Source organism: Chenopodium quinoa, unplaced genomic scaffold (genome assembly GCF_001683475.1).
Source record: "Chenopodium quinoa cultivar QQ74 unplaced genomic scaffold, ASM168347v1, whole genome shotgun sequence".
Classification (NCBI taxonomy): Eukaryota; Viridiplantae; Streptophyta; class Magnoliopsida; order Caryophyllales; family Amaranthaceae; genus Chenopodium; species Chenopodium quinoa.
The window spans coordinates 16,712-42,692 of NW_018744489.1; the positions used below are offsets into that span (position 1 = coordinate 16,712).

A 25,981-nucleotide genomic window follows, 5' to 3' on the forward strand; every position below is an offset into this window, starting at 1 on the left:
TTAAATCTTGAATTCTTGACAATCTAGTGTAGTAGTGCTATTGTGTTTTGTGTAATTTTTTTTTTTTGTTAATGAAAGTGATCTAAAAGTAGAGAGATCAGCGAAGATAATGAAGCAGCAAAAGCTGAGATATAAAGGACTATATGTAAACTCTTTACTGTAGTACTATTGAATCTACTAAACCAACAATGGTGCTAGAAAAAGAAATCATTTTAAAATTGTGTAGAAAGATAATCATAAAATTTCAGAAGATGAAAGGGATCGATCTAGTGAGAGTTAAAAACAGAATATATTAGATAACCGTGTAAATAATTGTAGTGCTATTGTGTACTCCGTAGTTGTGTAATTCAGTATATACCTATATTAGTGAATTAGGGTGGTTTCGGTGGTGGTGCAGGGAGGGGGAGGGGATGGCTGTCGGGGCTGAGCTGGGCCCTGGCTACCTGGGGAGAAGATCTTGGACATTGACACATTGTTACCTTGGAAGTCCAGGACCAATAGGGCGAAATTGGTTGTGGGATTAGTTATCAAAGAGGCCAAGTTAACCTATGTTTTGCTCCAAGTGAAAAGCCCTTTACACTACTTGTTGATTTAGGCATGTTTTACAACCTGTTGAAGTTGATTTGTTGGTAGAAAAATCTCACCGAAAAGTTTCACTACTGAAGGGATGTTTTGAAGCTCCATTGCAGCCCTTTGGAGGAATGCATTAAGTTTTGGCCTCAAAATCCTGAAAATTACAGGCATTCTTCAACCATTTTAAAGTTTCTGAAAAACAATATTTAATCATCATTATCGTAATGAATTAACATGAGTGCTTAAATGTTTTCAGGGAGATTGTAGGAGCAATATGTTACAGAATTGAAGGATCTAGGTGCAAGGATTTTAGAGTGCATATCAGAGGGAATTGGATTAGAAAAAGGGTACTTTGCAAGTGAGCTAAGTGTAGATAATATCTTGACTGTTAATCATTACCCACCATGCTCTATTTCAAGTTTAACTCTTGGATTAACTAAGCATTCGGATCCCAACCTTATAACCATTCTTCAAGTTGTGCCTCTTCTTATTCCCGGCCTTGAACTTTTCAAGAATGGCCAATGGATGAGTGTTGATACTGAACCTGATGTGTTTGTTGTCTTCGTTGGCAATCAACTCGAGGTACACTTGCATACACCGTTGTATATATTTGATATTTTATGCGGTCGGTGGACGATGGGACAACCTATTATTTAAATCCTGGTTCCGTCACTGCGTCTAAATTGGTAAATTGTTTACGTATTAAGCTCAATTTGGTAAAAAAATCCCTCATTCTTTTTTTTTTTTTTGAATAAAAAAAAAAAATCCCTCATTCTTTACGCAGTATAAAGAGTTAGAGTACATCTTATTTTCTTATTACAATTTACAATCCCTTGAACGGTTGAACCCAAACGCAAATGGTGGACAATTATGGAACTCATTAATCTCACCTCCCAAATTGCAACTACAACTTCCATTACTCGATTTATTCACCCAACCCAAAAACAACACCACCACCCTTCAATTCTCAAACCCACCAAAACCACCCTTCTCCGACAACCGCTCCACAAAACCACCACCATCTCACCGCCGCCGCAACAACAAAATACTCAAATTTGAAATAATAACAACAGAATCTTAGATGTTCTGCGTTTAATGGATGGTCTTGGAGTTATTGTTACCCCATATATTTATGCTTCTCTTGTTGTTGAATGCACCCAAAAACGAGACGCCATTGAAGCAGCAGCAATTTATACTCACATGAAGAAAAACGCTGGAATTGTTAGATTTTTGAAGGGGTCTACTGGGTTGTGCTTGCTTAATCGAATTTTGTTGATGCTTGTGAGTTGTGGTTGTTTTGATGTTGCACACCAACTGTTCGATGAAATGCCGCGCAGAAATTTTATTTCTTTGGCTATTGTGATGGCTGCCCTTATTGATAATCATCTTTTTGAAGAAGCTTTAGGGTTGTTTGTGAAGATGTATAGATGTTTTGTTTATCAGGAGTTTGATTCGGGTTTGGAAGTTGTTTTGGTTAGTTTTCTTAAGGCTTGTGTACATTTAAAGGAGGTTGATTTGGGGAAGATGGTTCATGGGTGGACGCTTAAAATGGGTTATGATAGAGGATTAGTTGTTGACACTGCATTGGTTGAATTCTATGGAAAATCTGGGTGTTTAATGGAGGCTAATCATGTGTTCTTTGACCTTATTCGTGTAGTTGATCATCGCGATACTGTGCTTTGGACTGGTGTTATAGTTAACAATGGCCGCGAACAATGTTTTGGAGAGGTGATAAGAATTTTACGGGTGATGGGCGAGGCCGGAGTGAGGATGAACGAGTATACATTCTCTACTGTTCTTAAGGCTTGTGGAAGAGTAGGTGATGGTGGATTGTTTGGACAGCAAATTCATGCCAATGCTATAAAACTCGGGTTTGACAGTCATGTTTTTGTGATGTGTGCTCTTATTGACATGTATGGGATATGTGGATTGTTGAATGATGCTAAGAGAGTTTTTGACAGGATGGATCGCAGGAAACGAAACCATGCATGTTGGAACGCGATGGTTACTGGTTTTATACACCATGGATCGTACATTGACGCCTTAAAGACCTTGTACGAAATGAAGGCTGCAGGTCTGAAACCACAGAAATCAGTAATGGATGAAGTCAGGCTTGCCTGTGGTAGTCTGAAGCTAGAAATAACATGATAAATACTAACAGGAACAGTTTTTGTAAGGATGATAATGTCAAACCCGGGTTACAGAACTGATTAATGTGAAATACTGTAAGCAAATTCAGCTAGAGATGTATATTGATTGGTTTCGATTTGCTAATGGAAGACTTAAACTTAACGAATGACACAATCTCTTGTTGTATATTCGGCCTGAGCTATAATGCTATATACAGAAGCATTTCATCTACGAAAGTTGCTAGCCAGTACTTGGTTTCCTGCATCAATTGCCCTGTCATGGAAAACTGGTAATCTGTCAACTGGCCGCAAAGCTTGCATTGGGAGATTTTGCACTAGATCAGGTAATACATCGTCGTTTCAGCAGATCATTTAGTGTGTATATAATTATATTACATACTTTTTGCCTGCATTAGTGTACAAACTTATATACTTCGTATAAATCATTTTGGACAGCTTGTGTCTACGAGTAGATTTCAGATGGTATCTGTATATGTTATCAGTAGCACTGATTTTCTATTTAATGAAAATCAGATTGTTTATATTTGATTATAACTCGATATCTCATGACTTTGAATATGAGTCTATAGGTAGAAGACACAGTAGTACGTACACAAACTTTATTTTATTAATCGATAATAAGTACACATCTGATCGATAAAAACAGATACTTAGGACCCAATAAACACTAGCTACACTTGCTAGTTTATGGGAGTCCTTTACATGACTAAGTTAAAACATTAGAAAGTTAAAACAAGAACAAACAACACTAACAGTTCGACTTTTCCTTACTCGATAGAGGGGATCCGAGTACGATGAGAGTGGAGTACCAATTTTCTTGCATCATAAATCAACGCTTAGTAGAAGTAGCAGTAGTTCTAGAGCGAGGATGGGTTAGCAGGTACCCAAAGTAGACCATCAGAAGAAAGGAAGTGGCATACAGGGGAACCTGGCTGAGTGTTAAACATACGGAAGACCATGAGGTTAGGGTCGAAAGCCTTAGAATTCATGTGGCAACTAGCAACAGCGTTAACACGAGTTCCATCCTCACCCATCAAAGTAATCTCGTACACTTGGAAACTAATGGTCGCAGGGTCGAATGCTATAGGGTCCTTGGTGATGATGGCAAGCTTTTGATAAAGCCGCCTATGCAGGTAATGGTTTCATTCATTTTTCTGTTTGAAAACTTGTCTCGGTCTTGGAGTTTGCAGGAAGTTTGATACTCAGTCTTACTGATGATTAATTGATTATATCAGGTCGGCGAGGAACTTGCTGTCAGGATGTATGAAAATATGGTTACCTTACAAGTGATGGATACTATATTCTATGAAGCACAAAGGCAGGGAAGAATCTCATTCTATCTCACTACTATGGGAGAAGAAGCCATTAATATCGCCTCAGCAGCTGCTCTCAGTGCAGATGATGTTATATTTCCTCAGGTAGCTAACTGAATACAGCTGATGATTCTGATAAATTACTCGAGTTCAACGTGTCTGTGTGCAAGGAAGTTTAGACTCAACTTGTCTGAATTCAAAATTTGCAGTATAGGGAGCCAGGTCTTCTATTATGGCGAGGTTTCACTCTGTAGGATTTTGCAAATCAATGTTTTGGTAACAAAGCTGATAATGGAAAGGGCAGGAAGATGCCTATACATTATGGTTCAAACAAGCTCAATTACATTACAGTATCCTCAACTGTCGCGTAAGATTTGTAGTTTTTGACAGGCTTTTGTTCTTTTATACTGTCTGATATACATTAGCCTTTATATAAATGTATCTCAGCTTGCAAACTTCTTCTGTTTTTTGTTTCATTTTCAGTACGCAACTTCTCCATGCAGTCGGTGCTGTTTATTCTTTGAAAATGGACGACAAAAATGCATGTACAATTACTTATTTTGGAGATGGTGGCACCAGCACAGTAAGTATAATTATAAGTTTATACTGGCCTCTGCACTTCGTCTGTCAATGATTATGATTTTGCTACCTAAGGCTCTTAAGAACAAAAAGCCTTGACCTTGTGTAATGGCCTAACTCATTTCAGGGAGATTTCCATGCTGCTTTGAACTTTGCAGCAGTCCTAGAGGCTCCGGTCATATTTTTCTGCCGCAACAATGGTTGGGCAATTAGCACTCCAATTTCGGACCAGCTAAGAGGTGAGTATCAACTATGATAATGCTTTCCACTACTTACATTTCCAGCACCTCATTTTTTTTATTTTTTACCTATTATAGGTGACGGAGTGGTTGTCCGAGGGCAGGCTTATGGAATTGAAAGCATCCGAGTTGATGGCAACGATGCTTTTGCCATTTACAATGCAGTGCATGAAGCCCGAAGAATTGCCATCAGCGAAAAAAAGACCTATCTTGATTGAGGTGAGTTAAGGTTATTGCTGATCTTTGTACTGTGTTTGCCTCTAGGAAATGTTGAGCTAATAATAATTAGGAAATATGTAAATGTAGGCATTAACATATAGAGCAGGGCATCACTCTACTTCTGATGATTCTACAAAGTACCGTCCACTTGAGGAAATTGAACGTTGGAGAAAAACTCAAGACCTAGTACCTAGATTTCGAAAATGGATTGATGGCAATGGGTGGTGGAGGGATCATAGAGGGTTAGAGTTGAGAAGCAGTGTCCGAAAACAGGTAATAACTGCTGCATTATGAAAGAGTTCCTAGTCATTGTGAAACGGCTAAGCTTTCATCTCAGTGTTGTTAAGTTTTAAACTTATGAATTATGATTGCAACTTTAAATCAACTGTCTGACTGGTGTATTATGTTACAGCTCCTTCAAGCAATTCAAGTTGCGGAGAACCTTGAGAAACCACCAGTAGCTGATCTTTTTACTGATGTCTATGATGTTCTCCCACCAAATCTCCAGGAGCAAGAAAGATTGTTAAGGAAAACCATTGCAGAACACCGGAAAGATTATCCAACAAATATTCCTGTATAGTTGATTTACTTGAATCTTAGCACATCAAGATATGTGCTAATAATGTGCAAATGTACATATCAGGAATGAATAATTTTTGTATATAATGCTTATTCTAGTATTGGGATTTGCAAATGTACCTGAAGCTGATTAAGCATTTGCTTTTGGTGGCAGTTTGAGTAATAGCAGGAAAAAAAAAAAAAAAAGAACTACTTATCAGTACATTCAAAATTGTGCAAACAAGTGACACTTATTTTTGTTAATTAATTTTCAAAAATGCTTCAGTTTCTCATCTACAAGACTACAATCATCAATCACATGTTGTATCTTCCAAAAGACCTAGGACCTCGTTTTGCGATCTTTACGTAATAAAAAAGGGGGGAGGGGCATCTGATTGAAGATAAACCCTGTTACTGTATTACATTAGGGAAAGCAGCACTACAAAGATGCAGCCTTCTCGTCTATGGACTGTTGAATTGCCTTCAGAAGGGATGGCATTAGCTTCTGGTTGCTAGCTATTATACCTTTGTACAGGTCAAGATAGTTCCCTTTCGAAAAATTTAATGGGTTTCCTGCAGCATCTGAAACGATACCTCCAGCTTCTGCAATACCAACCATATACATTCCAAAAAAAAAGAGCCTACAATTCAGGAAACATTTGAAAGAAAGAAAGGGGGAAAAAAAACAATTAGGGGCAAAGTATGTCGCCTTACCTGTAACGACAATAGACCCAGCGGCATGGTCCCATATCTTTTCACGATAACCTGCATTCGGGAAACGCAAATATATCGCCCCATCACCTCTGCTCAAAGCACCATACTTTGCTTGGCTATCAATCCTAACTGGAGGCGCTTTAACACCAAGTTTCTGTCAAAATATTTTGATGATTAAGCAGCTTTTCCATGTACAAGAAACTTTTCTAAAGAATGTAAGTAGTGAATACCAAATCTTACTTTTGCTATGGAGCTACTAAGATCATGGGAGGAATGAGCTGCTTCATATGATTCAAACAATGATGCCTCTTCAGGATTTTCTATTGGGCTGACAATTACCTGTTGATAATTGAAACCACAGAAAATAGACGAGAAAAAATGAGATTCTGTACTGAGTTCAGTGGAATAGATGTACAGTACATTTGCTATCAGTTTAAGAGCACACTTTGACTGGGGAAGAACCGTCAAGTGAGTCCATATAGGTTCCTTCACCGAGGACAGCTGAGAAAAGACAGCCAGTTGGACCGGCAGAGGTCTGCACAGCAAGAGGTGCTAGAGGAAGATTTGGGCAAGCCAAGACCCCAAGGACTACTCTTCCTTTATCTAGCAATGCTAATGCTATTGCGTATTGGTCCCCCTCACAAACCTGGTAAGATGCAATCTTAGCTTAGATGTATCAAAATCAGGAAAACAGAGCAGTCAAAAGACTCAAAACTAAGAGATATATGAATTCATCAAAGATGACTTTGGAAAACCAATAGTTATTTAAAAGAAACAACAGGGGTCAATTTATCATAGACAGATAAAGATTGACTCTTTTGCTGTAGTATCAGGAGGATATAACTAAGCCTCAGAGCTCTACCAATTTTCTTAATAAAACATACCCTTTAGTACCATCTATAGGGTCCAGAACCCAGTGGCGACCTACAGGACCACCTTCAGATCTGCCATTATCGATAGCAGCAAGCACACCATCAGCCGACAAAGGTGAAACGCTGTATGTACTCTCACTGGCAATAGTATCATTTACAAGCACTCTGATACGCTCTAAAGTATCTTGTGCACCATCCTTTCTCAGATCTCCTGAGTCCTGGAATAATTAAAAGCTGTAATGAAAATTCACCAAATTAAACAGAGAAGTGTAACTATTCACGATCGACCACCAATATTTTACCTCCTCGGCCACCAAAGAAAATGGTTCATCAGAAAGTTCATGTTCAAGTACAAAACTAACAACAGCTTGTGAACCTGTTGATTACACATAGGGATTAAAATATTAGCTATTACTTGCCATGCAGAGGACAATTAATTGACATTAAGCACTCATGACGGCAATCCATGAGGAGAGGACCCCAGTAAATTCAAGGAAGATTTTCGTCAAGCTTGTTAAAGGAAGATTTATCCAAGCACAGCAAGAAGGTTAACAGGTTGTGGAGACAAATAAACCTACAGTTTCTCTAAAAGGCCATTGTTTGTAAGTTTTATTTGGTTCTAATGATCTAAGTATAATGGTATTTTTCTGAAAATGGGGGATGGGTTAGGTATGAAATTGAGTTGAAGTGAAGGAAGTTTCCACACGAAAAACTTGACAGTATTTGCTTATTTCAATATGCACATCGATGCCCTTTGAAAATGGCACCAAATGCTAATGTAACACATGCTCGACAACATCCAACAATACTTCTTTGTAATATCAGCCTCTCTAGACTAATGGCACTATGGCAGGCTATAACTAAACCCGTACCAATGATTTTCTTTTTACAAAGCATGATTGATACCCTAAAGCAAAAAATGGGCATGTATCAGCATTGTTTAAGACATTAGACATACATAGAAAAGTTATACTACAAACCATAATCCGCTACTGTTACAGGGCTCTTGTCCAGTCTTGATTGGACATCAGATTGCAACAATGATTTTTGTACTTTCTGCAGATAACCCAAAATACAGGAGCATAAGATTTAGCAAAAGTGGTATGCCATAGTCACAAATAATCAAATCAGGTATAACAATAGGAAACATTGTACCCAAAATACAGGAGCATAAGGTTTATCAAAAGTGGTATGCCATAGCACAAATAATCAAATCAGGTATAACAATAGGAAACATTGTACCCAAAAATCTACATCAACAAAAAAATATAACCAAATAACAAATTAAACCAAACTAATTCCTTGATTAATCATAGCGTGCCGTGCCGCAAAATGTTTGATATTAATCAACTAACAAGCTACAGATTAAATTGGATCAAGACTACATTTTCAATCAGATAATAGGGCAAATATACATCTTCATTAAATCTCTTCCATTCAACCTAGAATATCCAAATCCTTTCACCCTGAAATCCCAATACTTCATAGTTTTCAATTGCACAACCAACAAAATATGAGAATTTACAAGATCTTTAACCAAAAATATCATCTCCGTTGAACATCAATCTAATGAATACTCCCCCCAAATCAACCTCATCAGCCAAAATTATGATAATTAATTTTGTACCCATGAAATTCAATCCAACCCCAGAAAAAATCAGACAAATTTCTAATCTGGGTATTCGAAACAAATATTGAAATGCATCAATTAAACTATAAATCAATAGAGGAGGAGAGAGAAACCTGGCAAAGTTTGGCAGCAAGACTAGCAGCTTTCTTGGCAGCAGCAAGCTCCTTGTTGTAAGACATTGAAGAATTGAGGAAAGAGAAAATAGAGGATTTGGGTTTATGATTGAGAGTAGGAATCACGAAGTGGGTTCTAATTCTTAAGCTGCTTAAGCCTATATACATGGTGACTTAGATTGTTCTCTTACCAGTTGCCACCTTCTCTAGTCTAACACTCTAACATACATTTAAATACTCTAATTCTCTGAATAGATACTCCTTCGTCTCAATCTTTTTGCCCCATTGCTAATTTTAGGTTAAATTTTTAAAAATTTTATGCATATAAATTTACGTTATTTCTACTAAAGGTGATATATTCATATATGATCTTATTTGATTCGTTTCATTATACATTTAATTAATTAATCAACTTTTTATAATTTTTATGCATATGAATAGGGAGATATAAACCTTTTAAAGCGTGTTTTGGAGATTGCGAAAAGTCCAATAAGGCGAAAATAAAGGGGCATGGAAAGTACCTTGTAAGAATCATTTGATTTAATTTCAAGATAATAGGGAGTACGTATCAACTTTTGATCATATTTACATATCGGAAGTTAGACAAAAAAAATTATTGGTCAAAACTATAAGGAAGTCATCCTACTCAACAAAGGCTTTCATAAGCCAACTCAGTCAGCGTACACGAACAAGGTCATTTGCGAGTAAAGGAAAGGATAAGGGAATCTCACAATCCTACCCCAAGTTGTAAGGACTAAGAACGATCCAAAAACAAATAAAAAAAAAATAACTTTTTGCCGATGATGGCCTTGCCCTTGGCCGATGGTGGTTTTTTGGGATGAGAGAATGTTAGAGTAAGGTAGAGGGGGGAATAGCATGGAATACAAGTGAGGATATGATCATCAATTCAAGTAAAAATGCGCGAGTTACTCAGTAAAACATGAGCGTCGTTTAACTTTATTTTCACTTATACATTTAATCATCATCGATATTAACTTTATTGTGACATATAATGTAAGAATTTAATGCCTTTTTTATATTATACTGGATTTATATACTTGAAAAGAAATCCATAAGTTAATTGGAAACAATAAACGAACAATGCAAGACTAGATTAAAAACGCTACATACAACAACTAAGTAGATGTACCAAGGAGATGTTAGCCTACATTGGACGTTTATGGAAATAAGATGATTGGGGAGTCAACTAGAGATTTGCAACATTCTCAAGGTGCAGAGGGAGCAAGTGCAAGGTGCTCATCGTGGGCCCTCCTCATATTCAACGCTTAATATTCCACTTAAAGGTGGAGGGTGGATGAGATTCGAATCTGTGACCTCTATGTCACGTTGATTATGATACCATGTTAAAGGACCAACCCAACCAAAAGTTTAAGCTAATGGTTGAGGCTCAAGATTATGTTTTTATACTCTATCAACTAACCTTAGTGCATACTTCTTCCTTTCTTTTTTACTTGACCCACTTTGACTTTAACACTATTTATTACTTCTCTTTTGATCGTCTTTTATGAATACTAGGTAAGGAAAAATAAACATATTCATGTGGGATCTTTTTTAATTCGTCTCATTAAGTACTATCATAATATATAACTTTTATAATTTTACTTATGGAGAATTAAAGTTATTAGTCGTTAAAGTTTTATATTGACAAGCGTGATAAAATAAACAGGTCAAATAAAAAAGAATAGAGAAAGTACTAAGCACTTCAATTCGTGTAGTCCTTAGGCAAAACAAAGCATAACTGAAGAACGTCCTCTCTAAACTAGTACATCAAATAGATTCTACTCAAAGCCCCTTTATTTATGAATACACTTACTTTACTCATAGTCAGATTAGTCTTATGCCTCTAGATAAACTATGGGGCTTAATTTAGCATACCACATGATAAGCCGGTTTGGCTAGCTAGTTGAACTCGAACCCGATCACATACAATAGGTTTGATTGTTGGCCAAACATCCTTGGTAGGATTAGCCGCCTCATGGTGCCATTGTAGAACATGGTTAATCTTAGGCTCGAAGTCTCTCACAAAATACTTAGTTGTGGTTACCTCATCATCATGACTAGCGGCGCCATAGTGCCATTGTAGGACATGGTTAGGCTTAGGCACAAAGTCTAACAAAATATTTGGTTGTGGTTGCCTCATTATCTTGACTAGCCGCGCCATGGCATGCCATTTTAGGACATGGTTAGGCTTAGGCTCAAAGTCTTTCACAAAGTATATATAATTGGGGCTACCTCATCATTTTTTGGGCTGAATTTGTATACATAATAGATACAAACTAGTAGTAGTACTTCTCAAAGTTTATTTTACCAACAAAAAAAGGTCTAAAAAAGTAAAATCTAACGTGTAACAAAAATATTTTCGCTTTATATGCCAAAAACATGATCTTTAGAAGTTTTGGGATTATTTTGGTCATTTGAATCCGATTTGACGTCAGAATTGAAAAAAATTAATTGCAAGTGCCTCATTTTTGCGTGTTTCACGTAAATCGAGGTATTTTTTTAGTAGGCAAAAAGTTACATTTGTGATAATTTTTTGTCAATTCTGACATCAAATTAGAACCCCCTAACCATAAAGACCATGTCTTTGGCACAAAAATCAAATAATTTTTGAAATTCCGTTAGATTTAATGGTTTTTTTAAGGTAGATGGTGAAAAATAATTTTAGAATTTTTTGTGTGGTAAAACCGTAAAATATAACTTTGAAAAGTTTTAATGGTAAAAAACAAATGGTAAATTTTTTTCGTAGATATGATTAGAAGAATAATATAGTTAGGATTATTAATGTTAAGATAATATTTAGTGAATATATATTTAGAATATATGGTTATGCTAGTATATCTTTTACGAAAATTATTTCCTATCTTATAAACGTAAGTTTTGTATAAATACTCTACATATCGATCAATAATAATCAAGGCCATGTTATTATCTAACTTAGCTTGGAACGAATGAAATCCATAAGTTGGAAACAACACTGAACATTGCAAGACTAAAATAAAGACGTTACATACATACAACAACTTAGTACTAATCAATGAACTTTCACTCTAAATAGTACATGAAATAGATTTGAAACAACAAACCCCCTTTGATTAGGGGATTTTCCCACCCAATCAATATACGCCACGTGGACCAATCAGGTCCTGACAAGTGTCTCCCAGTTGAGCTCATCAGGGCCTGTCACGTGGCTCACAGCTATTTTTCCTCCTTGGACCAATTATGCTATGACATATGGCACATTGATTGCCTACATAGAAATATGCCACCTAGGCCCGATTCGCGAGAAGCCCAGTCAACTCTAGGGTTTGCCAAAAACCCTAGAATCAGGCACGCTTCTCAAGACTATAAATACCGTCATTAATTTTCATTAATGACAAATTTCATTGATTACACACAGATTACCACATACTTCACACGAGCACTCTTGCTAGACCCGTCCTAGTGAGCGTGCCACTCCTGATCACTCCTCCCCTAGAGGAACCAGATCACCCTCTCTACATACAAGTACTAACTTGATCGTTGGAGGCGCAGCTCCCAACCCCGGAATCTCTGTTGTTTTGCAGTACAGCGCGTGGATCCAGTCTCGGAGTTGTAACTCTCCCGTAGGACACCAGAAAAACCTAGAAACACCCTTTATTTATAAAAGACACTTACTTAACTCATAGTCAGATTAGTCTTATGCCACTAGATAAACTATGGGGCTTGATCTAGCATGCTACACCATAATAAGCCGGTTAAGCTAGTTGAACTCGAACCCGGTCACAACATATTTTATTGTTGGCCAAACATCCTTGGTAGGATTAGCCGCCCCATGGTGCCATTGAAGAACATGGTTAACCTTAGGCTCGAAATCTCTCACAAAATATTTGGTTGTGGATACCTCATCATCATGACTAGTCGCGCCACGGTGCCATTGTAGAACATGGTTAGACTTAGGCACAAAGTCTTTAACAAAATACGCGCTTGTTGTTTCCCCGTTTTTCGAATTAGGATTCGTATCCAAATATTGCCATTGATTAGGCTTAAACTTAAAGTCTTTCACAATAGAATTAAATTTTTGTACATCATTAGACTTAAAGCCTACTAGGGCTTCAATTTCTTTCTTTCCCCAATACTCGCCGGAGTTTTGGCATCCCTCGTTCGACTTTATGCCTGAAAGGGTTTCAATTGCTTTCTTTCCCCAATACTCTCTCACGCTGTCGTCGTTACATCCATGAGCTACGTTGACAACCTGTATGTATAAATATGTAAATATATAAGATGTCTCATTTTAATCGCTAAATTCATGATGTTTCTGACTGTGAGAAACAAAAAATGTTTCTTACCAAGGGTTTTTGTACCACCGTGACTAAAGTGGTACAATTTTATCATTCATTTCTTGTACTACCCTGAACAATTTCGCATTATCATGACTAAAGTAGTACAATTTATTTACGAAACTACCACTTTAATTGTCAATTTATTTATTCCAACACCTCTCCTTTATTCTCAACTATTTCGACTTCCAACCCGAATCTCCTCAAGTGAAAGCCGTGGAATTCAGTCTTAAAAAGTACGAGGCCGAAATTCCCCACTTTAAAGGAGCCAAAAAATGCGTTACATCCTTAGACTCTATGATCGACTTCAAAAGTAGCACTACCAATAACGGTGGTCAGTTATTTGATGATCTTAAGGTGTTGAGTACAAGTCCACTTCTGAAATCAGCCAAAGTATTTCAACCTTACACAATCATTGAGCAGCTAAAAAGAGTCCCGAGCCCTAAAATGACCGCGTGTCACATGCTTGACTTATCCTTACGCGGTCTACTATTGCCATAACCCCGACCCTGAAAACCGAGTGTACGAAATTAGTTTGTTGGGTGAGGATGGTACTCGTGTTAACGCGGTTGCCAGTTGCCACATGAACTCGAATGCATTTGACGCTAATCTCGCGTGTTCCGTATGTTCAACATTGCACCCAACTCTCCAGTTTGCCATTTCCTCTCTTCTGATGGCCTACTTTGGGTGCCTGCTAACCCATCCTTGATCTAATAGTGCTACTGCTGCTGCGACTACTAGTACGATTTCTTTAATGAAGCAAGAAAGATGCTACTTCACTCTCATCGGACTCAGATCCACTCTATGTTAGTGTAGTTTGTTCTTGTTTATAACTTTCTAATGTCTTTAACTTGGCTATGAAGAGGATTCCCATAACTATCAAGTGTTTAATTGGGTCCTTAGTGTATGTTTTTATCATCGATTAATAAAATCTTAGCTTGTTTATGTGCAAGTACTATACTACCGCTAAATCCATGTTTCTCATCACAGGGGTTTTTATACCACCGTGACTAAAGTGGTACAATTTTATCATCTATTTCTTGTACCACCCTGAACAATTTCGTATCATCGTGACTAAAGTGGTACATTTTATTTACGAATTGCCACTGTGAAAAACATTTTATGTTTCTCACAGTGAGTAACTAGGACATCCTCCTATTGGGGTATTGGGTGTTATATTATCTATCTTTGATTGTTTTGCAAAATCAAAGCTACGGGATATCAAGTGTAGTTCGTTCACAATCGATTAACAAACATTGGGTAGTGGTGACTGGTTATTGTTCATTTTTTCAAAAATCAATGCATAAAAGTTAGGTTTATGGACTGCAAATGTCCAATCTCCAATCACACACTAGAAGATGGCTTACTAGAGAGCCGGGTGCAATGTTTAGTAATTTCAAAAAATGTATGAATTCCGTGAAAATGTTTACATAATTACTACCGATATTTATGTTTCTCTTGTTGTTGAATGCACCCAAAAACGAGACGCCATTGAAGCAGCAGCAATTTATACTCACATGAAGAAAAACGCTGGAATTGTTAGATTTTTGAAGGGGTCTACTGGGTTGTGCTTGCTTAATCGAATTTTGTTGATGCTTGTGAGTTGTGGTTGTTTTGATGTTGCACACCAACTGTTCGATGAAATGCCGCGCAGAAATTTTATTTCTTTGGCTATTGTGATGGCTGCCCTTATTGATAATCATCTTTTTGAAGAAGCTTTAGGGTTGTTTGTGAAGATGTATAGATGTTTTGTTTATCAGGAGTTTGATTCGGGTTTGGAAGTTGTTTTGGTTAGTTTTTCTTAAGGCTTGTGTACATTTAAAGGAGGTTGATTTGGGGAAGATGGTTCATGGGTGGATGCTTAAAATGGGTTATGATAGAGGATTAGTTGTTGACACTGCATTGGTTGAATTCTATGGAAAATCTGGGTGTTTAATGGAGGCTAATCATGTGTTCTTTGACCTTATTCGTGTAGTTGATCATCGCGATACTGTGCTTTGGACTGGTGTTATAGTTAACAATGGCCGCGAACAATGTTTTGGAGAGGTGATAAGAATTTTTCGGGTGATGGGCGAGGCCGGAGTGAGGATGAACGAGTATACATTCTCTACTGTTCTTAAGGCTTGTGGAAGAGTAGGTGATGGTGGATTGTTTGGACAGCAAATTCATGCCAATGCTATAAAACTCGGGTTTGACAGTCATGTTTTTGTGATGTGTGCTCTTATTGACATGTATGGGAGATGTGGATTGTTGAATGATGCTAAGAGAGTTTTTGACAGGATGGATCGCAGGAAACGAAACAATGCATGTTGGAACGCGATGGTTACTGGTTTTATACACCATGGATTGTACATTGACGCCTTAAAGACCTTGTACGAAATGAAGGCTGCAGGTCTGAAACCACAGAAATCAGTAATGGATGAAGTCAGGCTTGCCTGTGGTAGTCTGAAGCTAGAAATAACATGATAAATACTAACAGGAACAGTTTTTTGTAAGGATGATAATGTCAAACCCGGGTTACAGAACTGATTAATGTGAAATACTGTAAGCAAATTCAGCTAGAGATGTATATTGATTGGTTTCGATTTGCTAATGGAAGACTTAAACTTAACGAATGACACAATCTCTTGTTGTATATTCGGCCTGAGCTATAATGCTATATACAGAAGCATTTCATCTACGAAAGTTGCTAGCCAGTACTTGCTTTCCTGCATCAATTGCCCTGTCATGGAAAACTGGTAATCTGTCAACTGGCCGCAAAGCTTGCATTGGGAGATTTTGCACTAGATCAGGTAATACAATCGTCGTTTCAGCAGATCATTTAGTTTGTATATAATTATATTACATACTTTTTGCCTGCATTAGTGTACAAACTTATATACTTCGTATAAATCATTTTGGACAGCTTGTGTCTACGAGTAGATTTCAGATGGTATCTGTATATGTTATCAGTAGCACTGATTTTCTATTTAATGAAAATCAGATTGTTTATATTTGATTATAACTCGATATCTCATGACTTTAAATATGAGTCTATAGGTAGAAGACACAGTAGTACGTACACAAACTTTATTTTATTAATCGATAATAAGTACACATCTGATCGATAAAAACAGATACTTAGGACCCAATAAACACTAGCTACACTTGCTAGTTTATGGGAGTCCTTTACATGACTTAGTTAAAAACATTAGAAAGTTAAAACAAGAACAAACAACACTAACAGTTCAACTTTTCCTTACTCGATAGAGGGGATCCGAGTACGATGAGAGTGGAGTACCAATTTTCTTGCATCATAAATCAACGCTTAGTAGAAGTAGCAGTAGTTCTAGAGCGAGGATGGGTTAGCAGGTACCCAAAGTAGACCATCAGAAGAAAGGAAGTGGCATACAGGGGAACCTGGCTGAGTGTTAAACATACGGAAGACCATGAGGTTAGGGTCGAAAGCCTTAGAATTCATGTGGCAACTAGCAACAGCGTTAACACGAGTTCCATCCTCACCCATCAAAGTAATCTCGTACACTCGGTTTTCAGGGTCAGGGTTATGGCAATAGTAGACCGCGTAAGGATAAGTCAACATGTGACAAGCGGTCATTTTAGGGCTTGGTACTCTTTTTGGTTGTTCAATAATGGTGTAAGGTTGGAATACTTTGGCTGATTTAGGGAGTGGACTTGTACTCAATACCTTAAGATCATCAAACAACTGACCACCATTGCCGGTATTACTAATTTTGAAGGTTTCACGAATGAAATCGATCATAGAGTCCAATGAGGTAACACATTTTTTGGCTCCTTGAGCATCAGGGATTTCACCCTCGCACTTTTTGAGACTGTATTCCATGGCTTTAGCTTGAGGAGACTCCGGCTGGAAGCCGAAGTAGTTAAGAAGAAAGGGGAGTTTTTGGGAAGAGAAAGGGATCATATCAGCCTTATCCTTAGGTAGAAAATTTGGGACTTCAGAATCAAATGCACCACCAAAGTAAATCGGCATTTTCGCCCCGACTCTGAGGTCGTTGTAGTTGAAGAACACATAATCTGCCTCTTTGAACTCAGACTTCTTGCTGAACTCAACATCTCTAGCACTCACAACCTGCATGCATGCATTCATATATTACTATATGGTACGTAATTAATTAAAGTATACATTATTTGATATTTCTTTATAATATGTACAATATACATTGCTCAACAATATAAGTAAGACTAAGAGTTTGTAGCTAGAGATATTACCACCAAAAACAGAACGGATGAACTGAGGAAACCCAAAAACATCTTCATCTTACTTGTTGATTGATTGGGTGAGATGTTTGTGGATATTAGTTTTAAGTTTGGAGTACATTCGTCAAAAACTGGGTTGATATTTATAAGCGGATAAGTTTTGGTAATTTAATCAAGCATGGGACCTACACTATAGGAATTGGGTTAAAGAAAAAAAAAGGAAAGTACTTTGTAGATTTTTAACAAGTGCATGATCTTAATAAAGGTATACTTGGTATGTCAATATTAAGGTTTGATCTATATTTTTTTTTTAGTCTGGTCTAATTTGATTTGATCTGACTAATCTTGAGTACAGATGTGTTATTGAGATTAAATAATGTGTAGTCTATGTCAAAGTTGATGCATTGAGTGCAATTAGTGTGTCTAGCTAAAGTGTGTCAAGTAATAACTAATAAGTGATTATTATAATTTCGTATTGTAGTGTATTATTCCCCCTATCTCTTATGTTTTTTCCCCATTTGACTGTGCACGTAAAAATTTTAAAAACGTGATATTAATAAAATATATAATGAGACGAATCTATCAAGACCACTCATAAATATATTATTTTTTATAAACTAACGGTAATTTATGGTCAAAGTTTTCAAAGTTTGACCTGAAAAATGACAATGGGGCAAAAGTAAAGGATCGGAGGAAGTAATAAACCTTAATACAATCTTTGTTTAAGATTTGATCTCATGATCTCCATTTTATATACTCGTTCATTTCTAAGCTGAAACATTTCCAAATTTACACTATTCACACTATAATCCCTATTTTTTCATACGGAAAAATATAATTATTTGGAGCCTTGTTTGATTCAATTTAATTTATAATTTTCATGTTTTAATTTTTTTTATTTTTTTTATGATAATTAGCAATATTTACAGTTGAAGATATGAATTGAAGTAAGTTTCAATTTATTACTAAATCATGCAATGTTTAATGGTATCCCTCTACAGTTACATATTACTAGATGGAAATATATAGGCCGAAAGTTAAGTTCATAGCTTCGTGGTTAAATCTAATCATCATTAATTATTAAATTAGTAATAATAGTAGATAAGCAAATACTATTAAGACCGAATACAACTTTTTTTTTAAACCATCCGTATCACTTTATTTGACACACTTGATTAAGATTAGTGTCTACTTAATTTCAAAAAATAAAAATAAAATAAAAGTATTAAAAAAAATAAAATAATGACAATTGTGCGTATTGCATGTGTACATATATGCACGCATAGCTATTAGCCTATTTATGCATGTGCATGCATAGCTACTGACATTGTTAAGGGTCAGGATTCTTGCCATTGTTAAAGGCTAGATGGATAATTCTAATTTAAGTTTATGGGTTAGTTTAACACTTGGCATTTTCATTAGTCTGTTTTCAACATGTAGTGAAAAAATTCTGTCTTATAAAATGAAAAAATAATGCATTGCAAGAGATATGATTGAGGGAAGTAACACGTGACAATATTATATTTAATAGGAAAATTTAACAATAACAAATTAATCTTTGCTTTGTTTTTTAAAATAGACTAATTTTTAAATCTTCTCAAAATAAACACAAGTTTGTATTTTTTCTCCCGTAGCAAATTAAGCAGGTCACTTGACCTGTTTATACCAGGTTGTAATCTATGTGTCATGTGCTCATTGTTTTTTTTTTTTTTTTTTTTTAATATTTTTAATTTTTGAAAATTCTGATAGCTGAAAAAATTTATTTATTTTTATTTTTAAGATCTGCTAATAATAAAATTAAAAAAAAAACACCCTTATTTTACCACCATTGTCAGTCCCCCTCCCCACCAGCCACCCCCTCCCCTGCCGGCGGCCGACGCCCTACACGTTAGGATTTGAACTTGACCCTGGTTGGAATCAACTAGGAGGCAGCAATGGAAAGCAATGGGGCTCGGTTGAAAGCAGGATTTGAAACCGAACTTTGAGATAGGTTCTTTGTGTGAAAATGGATTTGCTTGGTTCTAATTTTGTGATTGCAAGGGAGTCCGTACGTTGCTGGTTGAGGTGTTGCTAGCCTGCGACAGGTGATGGTTCAGAGTGAGATGAGGGAGATTAGAGTGTTGATTATGTAGGTTGTTGCATGCGTGGCTGCAATATTGATGTTGTATTGGTGTGAAAGATGTGGCTAACTAGTGGTGTTGTTGAGTGTAATTGGTGGCGATTTTGGGTTGTGGGCCTTGTGGCTGGAGACGGAGTGTGTGGTGAATGGTGGTAAGGCGGGGGATGTGGACTATTGTCGTGTTGCGACAGGGTAGTGATTGGTGGATAATTGAGGGGTGAATTGTGGTGTAGGAGGGTAGTTTCGAGAAGGTGGTTTAGATTTCGAGGGTGGGGTCACCAGCACCGGGGGTGGGTTGGGCGTCGGCCGCCGTCAGATGAAGGGAGGAGGGGTGGCTAGCAGTGGGTCAGGGAATAAGGGGCTGGCAGTGGATTGGGGGTTTGAGTTTTTTTTTTTTTAATTTTTTATTTTATTTATTAACTTAAAAAGGATAATAGGATAATTAAAGGAAAATAAAACAAAGTGACCGGTTATTCAGGTTACAAGTCATTTGGGTTTACTAAGAGAGAAAAAAATACAAACTTGTGTTTATTTTTGGAAGATTTAAAGGTTGGTTCAGTTTGGGAGAATGGAACAAAGGTTGGTTTGTTGTTGTTAAATTTTCCTATTTAATATCCCGGGAAATTGATCTTTTTCTGATATGAGTAACTACTTCATTTCTGAATAGTTGCAGCCGATAAGAGTATAAACATATTCTTGCGCTTCAACCATCAAGTTAAGCTTTTGGTTCACTAACATGATATCAGAGTCAGCGTGACACAAAGATCACGGGTTCAAATCTCAATCACCCCCACTTTTAAGTGGAATATTTCGCACAGGATATGGGGAGGGTATATGATGCATCCACACTTTCAAGTTTTGGTTGAATTGGTTCATTAATAGCAACACTTTGAGTTTTGGAGGTGGTTTTAGAAGAGTTGTATGAAATTGAATAAATCAATGTGTATGTGCTATTGATGAAAGTATTATTTATAGGTGAAAATTAGAGGTTTTGCAAACATTCTGAACTTGCGAAAAAGAAGAGTTTTGTGACTATTTAGCAATGAATATACGAAATATCTTTTTACTTTATCCGTTCTTTTATCTTTTAACTTAATGCAGGAACACATCCCAATTTTTTATTACAGTTATTCCTCGAATATGTGCAAGATTCAAATTTGGTGGTTAAAATGTGCAAGATTCACAGAAGAAAATTTTGTATCAACGAAATAGATACTCGTCACTTGATAAAGATTGTTTTATTATGTTAGTAACCATCACTCCATCAGTAATCCAACAATGTTTCAAAACCGGCCTATATACTTAATTTACTTGCTCAGTTTTTTTTTTTTTTTTTTACTTGTAAGATTTTAACAGTACTATTCAAGTACATATTCCACTTTAAATACCAGCTTCGTTTTTTTTACATTTGTAACACTTTGACTTTTATACTATTTACATACTTCATTTTGATTGACTTTAGTGATTTACAGCTAAGGAGTAATGTGTCATATGCAATTTTGTTAGATTCGTCTTGATTATGCTTTTTGTAGTATAGTAAATTTATAATTTTTAGTTATTAATTAACAGTTAAAGATATTTGAAAGATTAAAGCTTGTAATCGAAATTCTTTTTCTTTCTTTTAACAATATACATGTTTATATGGAGTATAGTAATTTATAGTTCTGACACTCCATAGACATAATGTCAACACCCGTCTTCAAAATCCTGACTCTGTCACTTCTGTCATGTGTAGGCGTGTAGCTCTATCATTGCAATGTCTTAAGAATGAAGCCATGTTTGTGTGTGATTGGAAATTGGACCTTTACAATGTATAACTTTTGTGCATTAATTTTTGGAATAACTAACTATAACGGTATAAACCTATGCACTTATCTCGTAACTTTAAATTGCAAGCCAGATAGTGTAAGAATATAAGACACAAAAGCATGTACAGTACATAAACAAGATTTTATTAATCGATAATAAGTACACGGTTGATCGATAATAAAAGCATACACTTAGGACTCAATTAAACACTAGCTATACTTGCTAGTTCATGGCCAAGTTAAAGACATTAGAAAGTTAAACACCATCTTTCTTGCTTCATTAATGAGCTCGTACTAGTACTCTAGTAGTCGCAGTAGCAGCTGTAGTACTATTAGATCGAGGATGGGTTAGCAGGCACCCAAAGCAGGCCATCAGAAGAGAGGAAATGGCAAACTGGAGAGCCGGGTGCAATGTTGAACATACGGAACACGGCGAGATTAGCGTCAAATGCATTCGAGTTCATGTGGCAACTGGCAACCGCGTTAACACGAGTACCATCCTCACCCAACAAACTGATTTCGTACACTTGGTTTTCAGGGTCAGGGTTATGGCAATAGTAGACCGCGTAAGGATAAGTCAGCATGTGACACGCGGTCATTTTAGGGCTCGGGACTCTTTTTGGCTGCTCAATGATTGTGTAAGGTTGAAATACTTTGGCTGATTTCGGAAGTGGACTTGTACTCAACACCTTAAGATCGTCAAACAACTGACCACCGTTATTGGTAGTGCTACTTTTGAAGGTTTCACGGACGAAATCGATCATAGAGTCTAAAGAGGTAACGCATTTTTTGGCTCCTTTAGCGTCGGGAATTTCACCCTCGCATTTTTTAAGACTGAATTCCATGGCTTTAGCTTGAGGAGATTCGGGTTGGAAACCAAAATAGTTAAGAAGAAAATGGGAGTTTTTGGGATGAAAAAGGGATCATCTCGGCTTTTTCCTTAGGAAGAAAACGTGGGATTTCAGCATCGAATGCACCACCAAAGTAAATCGGCATTTTCGCCCCCGACCTTGAGGTCGTTGTAGTTGAAGAACACATAGTCTGATTCCTTGAACTCGGACTTCTTGCTGAAATCAACATCTCTAGCACTCACAACCTGCATGCATGGATGGAGCGGAATTATAAAAAGTTGGTAATATGAAAATATGCACTGCGACTAATCTAATAATAATCCAATAACATTTCGAATATAAATATAGTATATATGTATTAAATTATGTCCAAAATTCAAAATATGGATTTTTTCCTAAATGAAAGGAGGTTTTTTTTTTTTTTTTTTTTTTTTTTTTTTTTTTTTTTTTTTTCTGTATATATAAATAAAACTTGCAATTTATATTGCTAATCAATTTAAGCTAGTATCGAAGTAGAGAAATTACCACCAAAAAGAGTACGGTTGAACTTAGGAAACCCAAAAACATCTTCATTTTTTGTTGGTTGATTGGATGAGATGTTTGTGGATGTTACTTATGATTTGAGTACATTCGTCAAAAACTTGGGTTCGTCGCTATTTATAAGCGGATAAGAAGTAAATATTTAAACAATTATGGGGCCTACACTATATGAATAAAAAAAAAAAAAAAAAACTGGGGTAAGTAAATTTAAAAGAGAAGATTTTAAGACATCTTTAGGCTCTAATCTCTTCGGTTCATTCTAAATCATCTTAACTATTTTGGGTTTATGTTACCTGAACTTATATTTTTGTTAAAAAAAATGTCTTATTTGTGACTGTGAGAAATTGTTCAAAATTATTATTCTTGAATATGTTTAAATAAAAAAAATTAATTAAATTTGTTTTATTTTTTCTAATCGAAATCAAAATAAGTTAAAGAAAATAGGGTGTTAATTAATCATACTATACTGATTGATTTTTTAATTTTTTATATATTTATTTATTTTTAATCATGTACTCATACATTATGTAAGACTGACTGGTAAATAGTTTAGATTTTATTCATGCAGCATATACATCAATCCATCAATATTATGTAAGTTACTCGTGGCAAATTTAAAAAGGTGTTCCTTAGATGTGTGCATTAAAGACGCATTATTATTTAAGTATGGTTAGATGGTTAGACAATTTAGTGAGAGAGAGATAGATGATGGCGAAACTTATGTTAATGTCTTCCTAGTTTTAAGGTTTATAGCGGAGCATCATTAAGGATTGTTAGACTAGTTTGCTCCCTTTACTCCCTTTATATGTTACATACACACTTATATTACACATATATTGCACATCTAATATGTATACATATTGACCTATATAAATATGTGTACTTAAATTACTCCAAATCTCTTCACACATTAAGTAATTTATTTCAATTGTAGATCTTTTTTGTAAAAAAAATCTTATAATTGTTTATAACCAGTTTTTTTTTTTTTTTTTTTTTTTTAAAAAAAAAAATTAGGAATATAATTGATCCGATCTCATTGTTTTGAACATAACTTAGTCCTTGATCATAAAAGGCTAGTGGAATTGATCTACAATTTCATGTGTACCACGTCCTGGCCCCTCAATTTTTTTGTTTTACCATTTAAGATAGTTGATTCTACAGTCTTTATTACTATAATTCTTATATGTTATATACCTCTATGCTATATAGTCTATATCAATTAATGTGGAATGTTTGCTTTACAAAAAAAATTAGGTTTGAATCTATTTTTTTAAAAAAATAAAATAAAAATAATGACAAATGTATGAATTGCATGTGTACTTATCTATATGCATGCATAACTATTAGCCTATCAATATGCATGTGCATGAATAACAGTTTTAAACTTGGCATTGTAATTAGTCTGTTTTCAACAAGTAATGAAATAACTCTATCCCAAATTGAAATTAAAAAAAAATGCAAAATTAATAAAGGAAGTAACACATGACCTATACTTCCAATATAAAGATGATCTTATTTATCTTGTGAAGTAAAATTTTAAAAACTACAATATTTATTACTCCATCTTTGTTTTTAGACTTTAATTAATTTTTGCATTTTTCAGTTTTCTACATGTTGTAACAAAGACAAATAAAATGAAATAGTTAATTATAACTTGACTTTTTTGACTTTTAGGTATTAAAGATAAAGTTTATTTGTTGGTAACATCGCTATAAAAAGGATAAAGTTGTTTTATTTATGAATATCACTATCTTTTGTATTTCCTTACACTATTACCTTATTATATTTTTGACAAACTTAATTTAATACTTTACCTTAATATCCATCTTTCCTTTACACTTTTCCATTTTACCCTTTCTTATAATATTCAAATTTTTTTTTTCTTACACACAATCACCACATCAACACATTATAGTTTCCATGGTTATTTTGTAATATCGAACCGAAAATTTTCTTATTGTTCTTATACTACCTCCGATTCAATACATATTAGTTGTAAGTTTGAGGGTATTATTTGTGATATATAAATAATTTCAAAATTACAGCTAATATGTGACGGAGGTAGTATATTAAAGAAACATATCATGTAAAGTATTAAAAAAAAAATATTTAGAAAAACAGATAAGCAATGACAAATGTACGTCTTGCATGTCAATATACCATGCATAACTATAAGCCTATTATTGTGCATGCGCATGCATAGCTATTGGTGATTATTCAAAGATAAGATTGTTTGGATAATATTATTAACGGTCAGGATTGTCTTGATATTGTTAAAGGCTTGAGAACTTAGTTTTTGGAAAATTAAATGATTAAAATTGTCCAATTGTATGTCTTGCATGTTGCATGTCTTTGAGCAGTCATGCATTACAATTCGTTGCTTTTAAATCATGGTTAGATTAGGTTTAACACTTGGCATTGTCATAAGTCTGTTTCCAACAAGTTTTGAAAGAATTCTATCCAAAAATAAAAGCATGCAATGCAAGAGAGATATAATTGAGGGAAGTAACGCATGTGATGTTCGACACTTTTCATTGGTCCCATATTATTTTGAACATCTATTTGAGAAACACAACCATTAAATGGTTTGTAAACTCCTCTTACCAATTCGATCTCTGTGATGTTCATTGCATGTGTCTAAGCTTAGAGTGTGTTTTACTCGCATAATTTTTTTGCTATAATTTAGCTATTAAATGAATTTGAATAAGCACTTATTAATTCTTATTATATTTAATGAATTTATCTATTTAAACTTTTTTTTATCTTATTATTATTAACTCTATGTCTCTATCTGATTTTAATTTTATAATACTATACAAGTGAACATAAGGTAAATAAAACAAATATACTTTTTTCAAAAAAAAAAAAAAAAAAAAAAAAAACAAATATCCTTTTTATTAGAGGTGATCATTGGGTGGGCCGGGCCGGGCCAAAGCTAAAAGTTGTGTGCCCAATTCTCGGGTCGGGTCGGGCCAAACTTCGGGCCAAATTTTTTGTGTCCAAACCCGCACAAAATGATCGGGCCAAAAAAATCAACTAAATATGCATAAAAACACATTCCCAAACCCGCCCAAAAAAAAAAATTTCGGGCCAAAAAATCTGCCCAAAATCAGGATGGGTCGGGCCGGGCCGACGAACCGAACCAACT

The 25,981-nt window shown here is 35.5% G+C and overlaps 4 protein-coding genes and 2 pseudogenes across 4 annotated transcripts; 3 read left to right on the forward strand and 3 right to left on the reverse strand.

The window, feature by feature from the left end:
- Positions 1-1,418: 1,418 nt before the first annotated feature.
- LOC110697641 lies at positions 1,419-2,742 on the forward strand (annotated as a pseudogene).
- Positions 2,743-2,957: 215 nt separating this feature from the next.
- On the forward strand, positions 2,958-5,838 carry LOC110697643 (annotated as a pseudogene).
- Positions 5,839-5,856: 18 nt separating this feature from the next.
- Positions 5,857-9,200, reverse strand: LOC110697645 (SAL1 phosphatase-like). Its single transcript, XM_021875024.1, has 8 exons — positions 8,961-9,200; positions 8,198-8,273; positions 7,520-7,593; positions 7,226-7,435; positions 6,791-6,991; positions 6,586-6,684; positions 6,346-6,499; positions 5,857-6,234 (listed from the first exon to the last, which is right to left on the reverse strand). Exons 1-8 carry the CDS (start codon positions 9,126-9,128, stop codon positions 6,071-6,073), a joined length of 1,146 nt encoding a protein of 381 aa, XP_021730716.1. The 5' UTR covers positions 9,129-9,200; the 3' UTR covers positions 5,857-6,070.
- A 5,408-nt stretch (positions 9,201-14,608) lies between these two features.
- Positions 14,609-15,781, forward strand: LOC110697642 (pentatricopeptide repeat-containing protein At1g31790-like). Its single transcript, XM_021875022.1, is given in 2 exon segments — positions 14,609-15,093; positions 15,095-15,781. Coding segments are annotated over 2 exon segments (1,062 nt in total). The 5' UTR covers positions 14,609-14,700; the 3' UTR covers positions 15,764-15,781.
- Positions 15,782-16,603: 822 nt separating this feature from the next.
- On the reverse strand, positions 16,604-17,641 carry LOC110697644 (BURP domain-containing protein BNM2A-like). Its single transcript, XM_021875023.1, has 2 exons — positions 17,528-17,641; positions 16,604-17,387 (listed from the first exon to the last, which is right to left on the reverse strand). Exons 1-2 carry the CDS (start codon positions 17,573-17,575, stop codon positions 16,626-16,628), a joined length of 810 nt encoding a protein of 269 aa, XP_021730715.1. The 5' UTR covers positions 17,576-17,641; the 3' UTR covers positions 16,604-16,625.
- Positions 17,642-21,774: 4,133 nt separating this feature from the next.
- LOC110697646 (BURP domain protein USPL1-like) lies at positions 21,775-22,287 on the reverse strand. The gene has a single exon (XM_021875025.1). The coding sequence runs from the start codon at positions 22,285-22,287 to the stop codon at positions 21,775-21,777; it is 513 nt and encodes a 170-aa protein (XP_021730717.1).
- Positions 22,288-25,981: the final 3,694 nt, after the last annotated feature.

Bases quoted from the DNA above. Each gene is read 5' to 3' on its own strand.
- LOC110697645 (XM_021875024.1), bottom strand. From the start codon at position 9,128: ATGTATATAGGCTTAAGCAGCTTAAGAATTAGAACCCACTTCGTGATT. The intron at 8,274-8,960 runs GTTTCTCTCTCC...GGTTATCTGCAG, and splicing joins TTGCTGCCAAACTTTGCCAG to AAAGTACAAAAATCATTGTT. The intron at 6,235-6,345 runs GTAAGGCGACAT...TTGGTATTGCAG, and splicing joins TGGGTCTATTGTCGTTACAG to AAGCTGGAGGTATCGTTTCA.
- LOC110697644 (XM_021875023.1), bottom strand. From the start codon at position 17,575: ATGAAGATGTTTTTGGGTTTCCTCAGTTCATCCGTTCTGTTTTTGGTG. The intron at 17,388-17,527 runs GTAATATCTCTA...GCATGCATGCAG, and splicing joins CATCCGTTCTGTTTTTGGTG to GTTGTGAGTGCTAGAGATGT.
- LOC110697646 (XM_021875025.1), bottom strand. From the start codon at position 22,287: ATGGAATTCAGTCTTAAAAAATGCGAGGGTGAAATTCCCGACGCTAAA.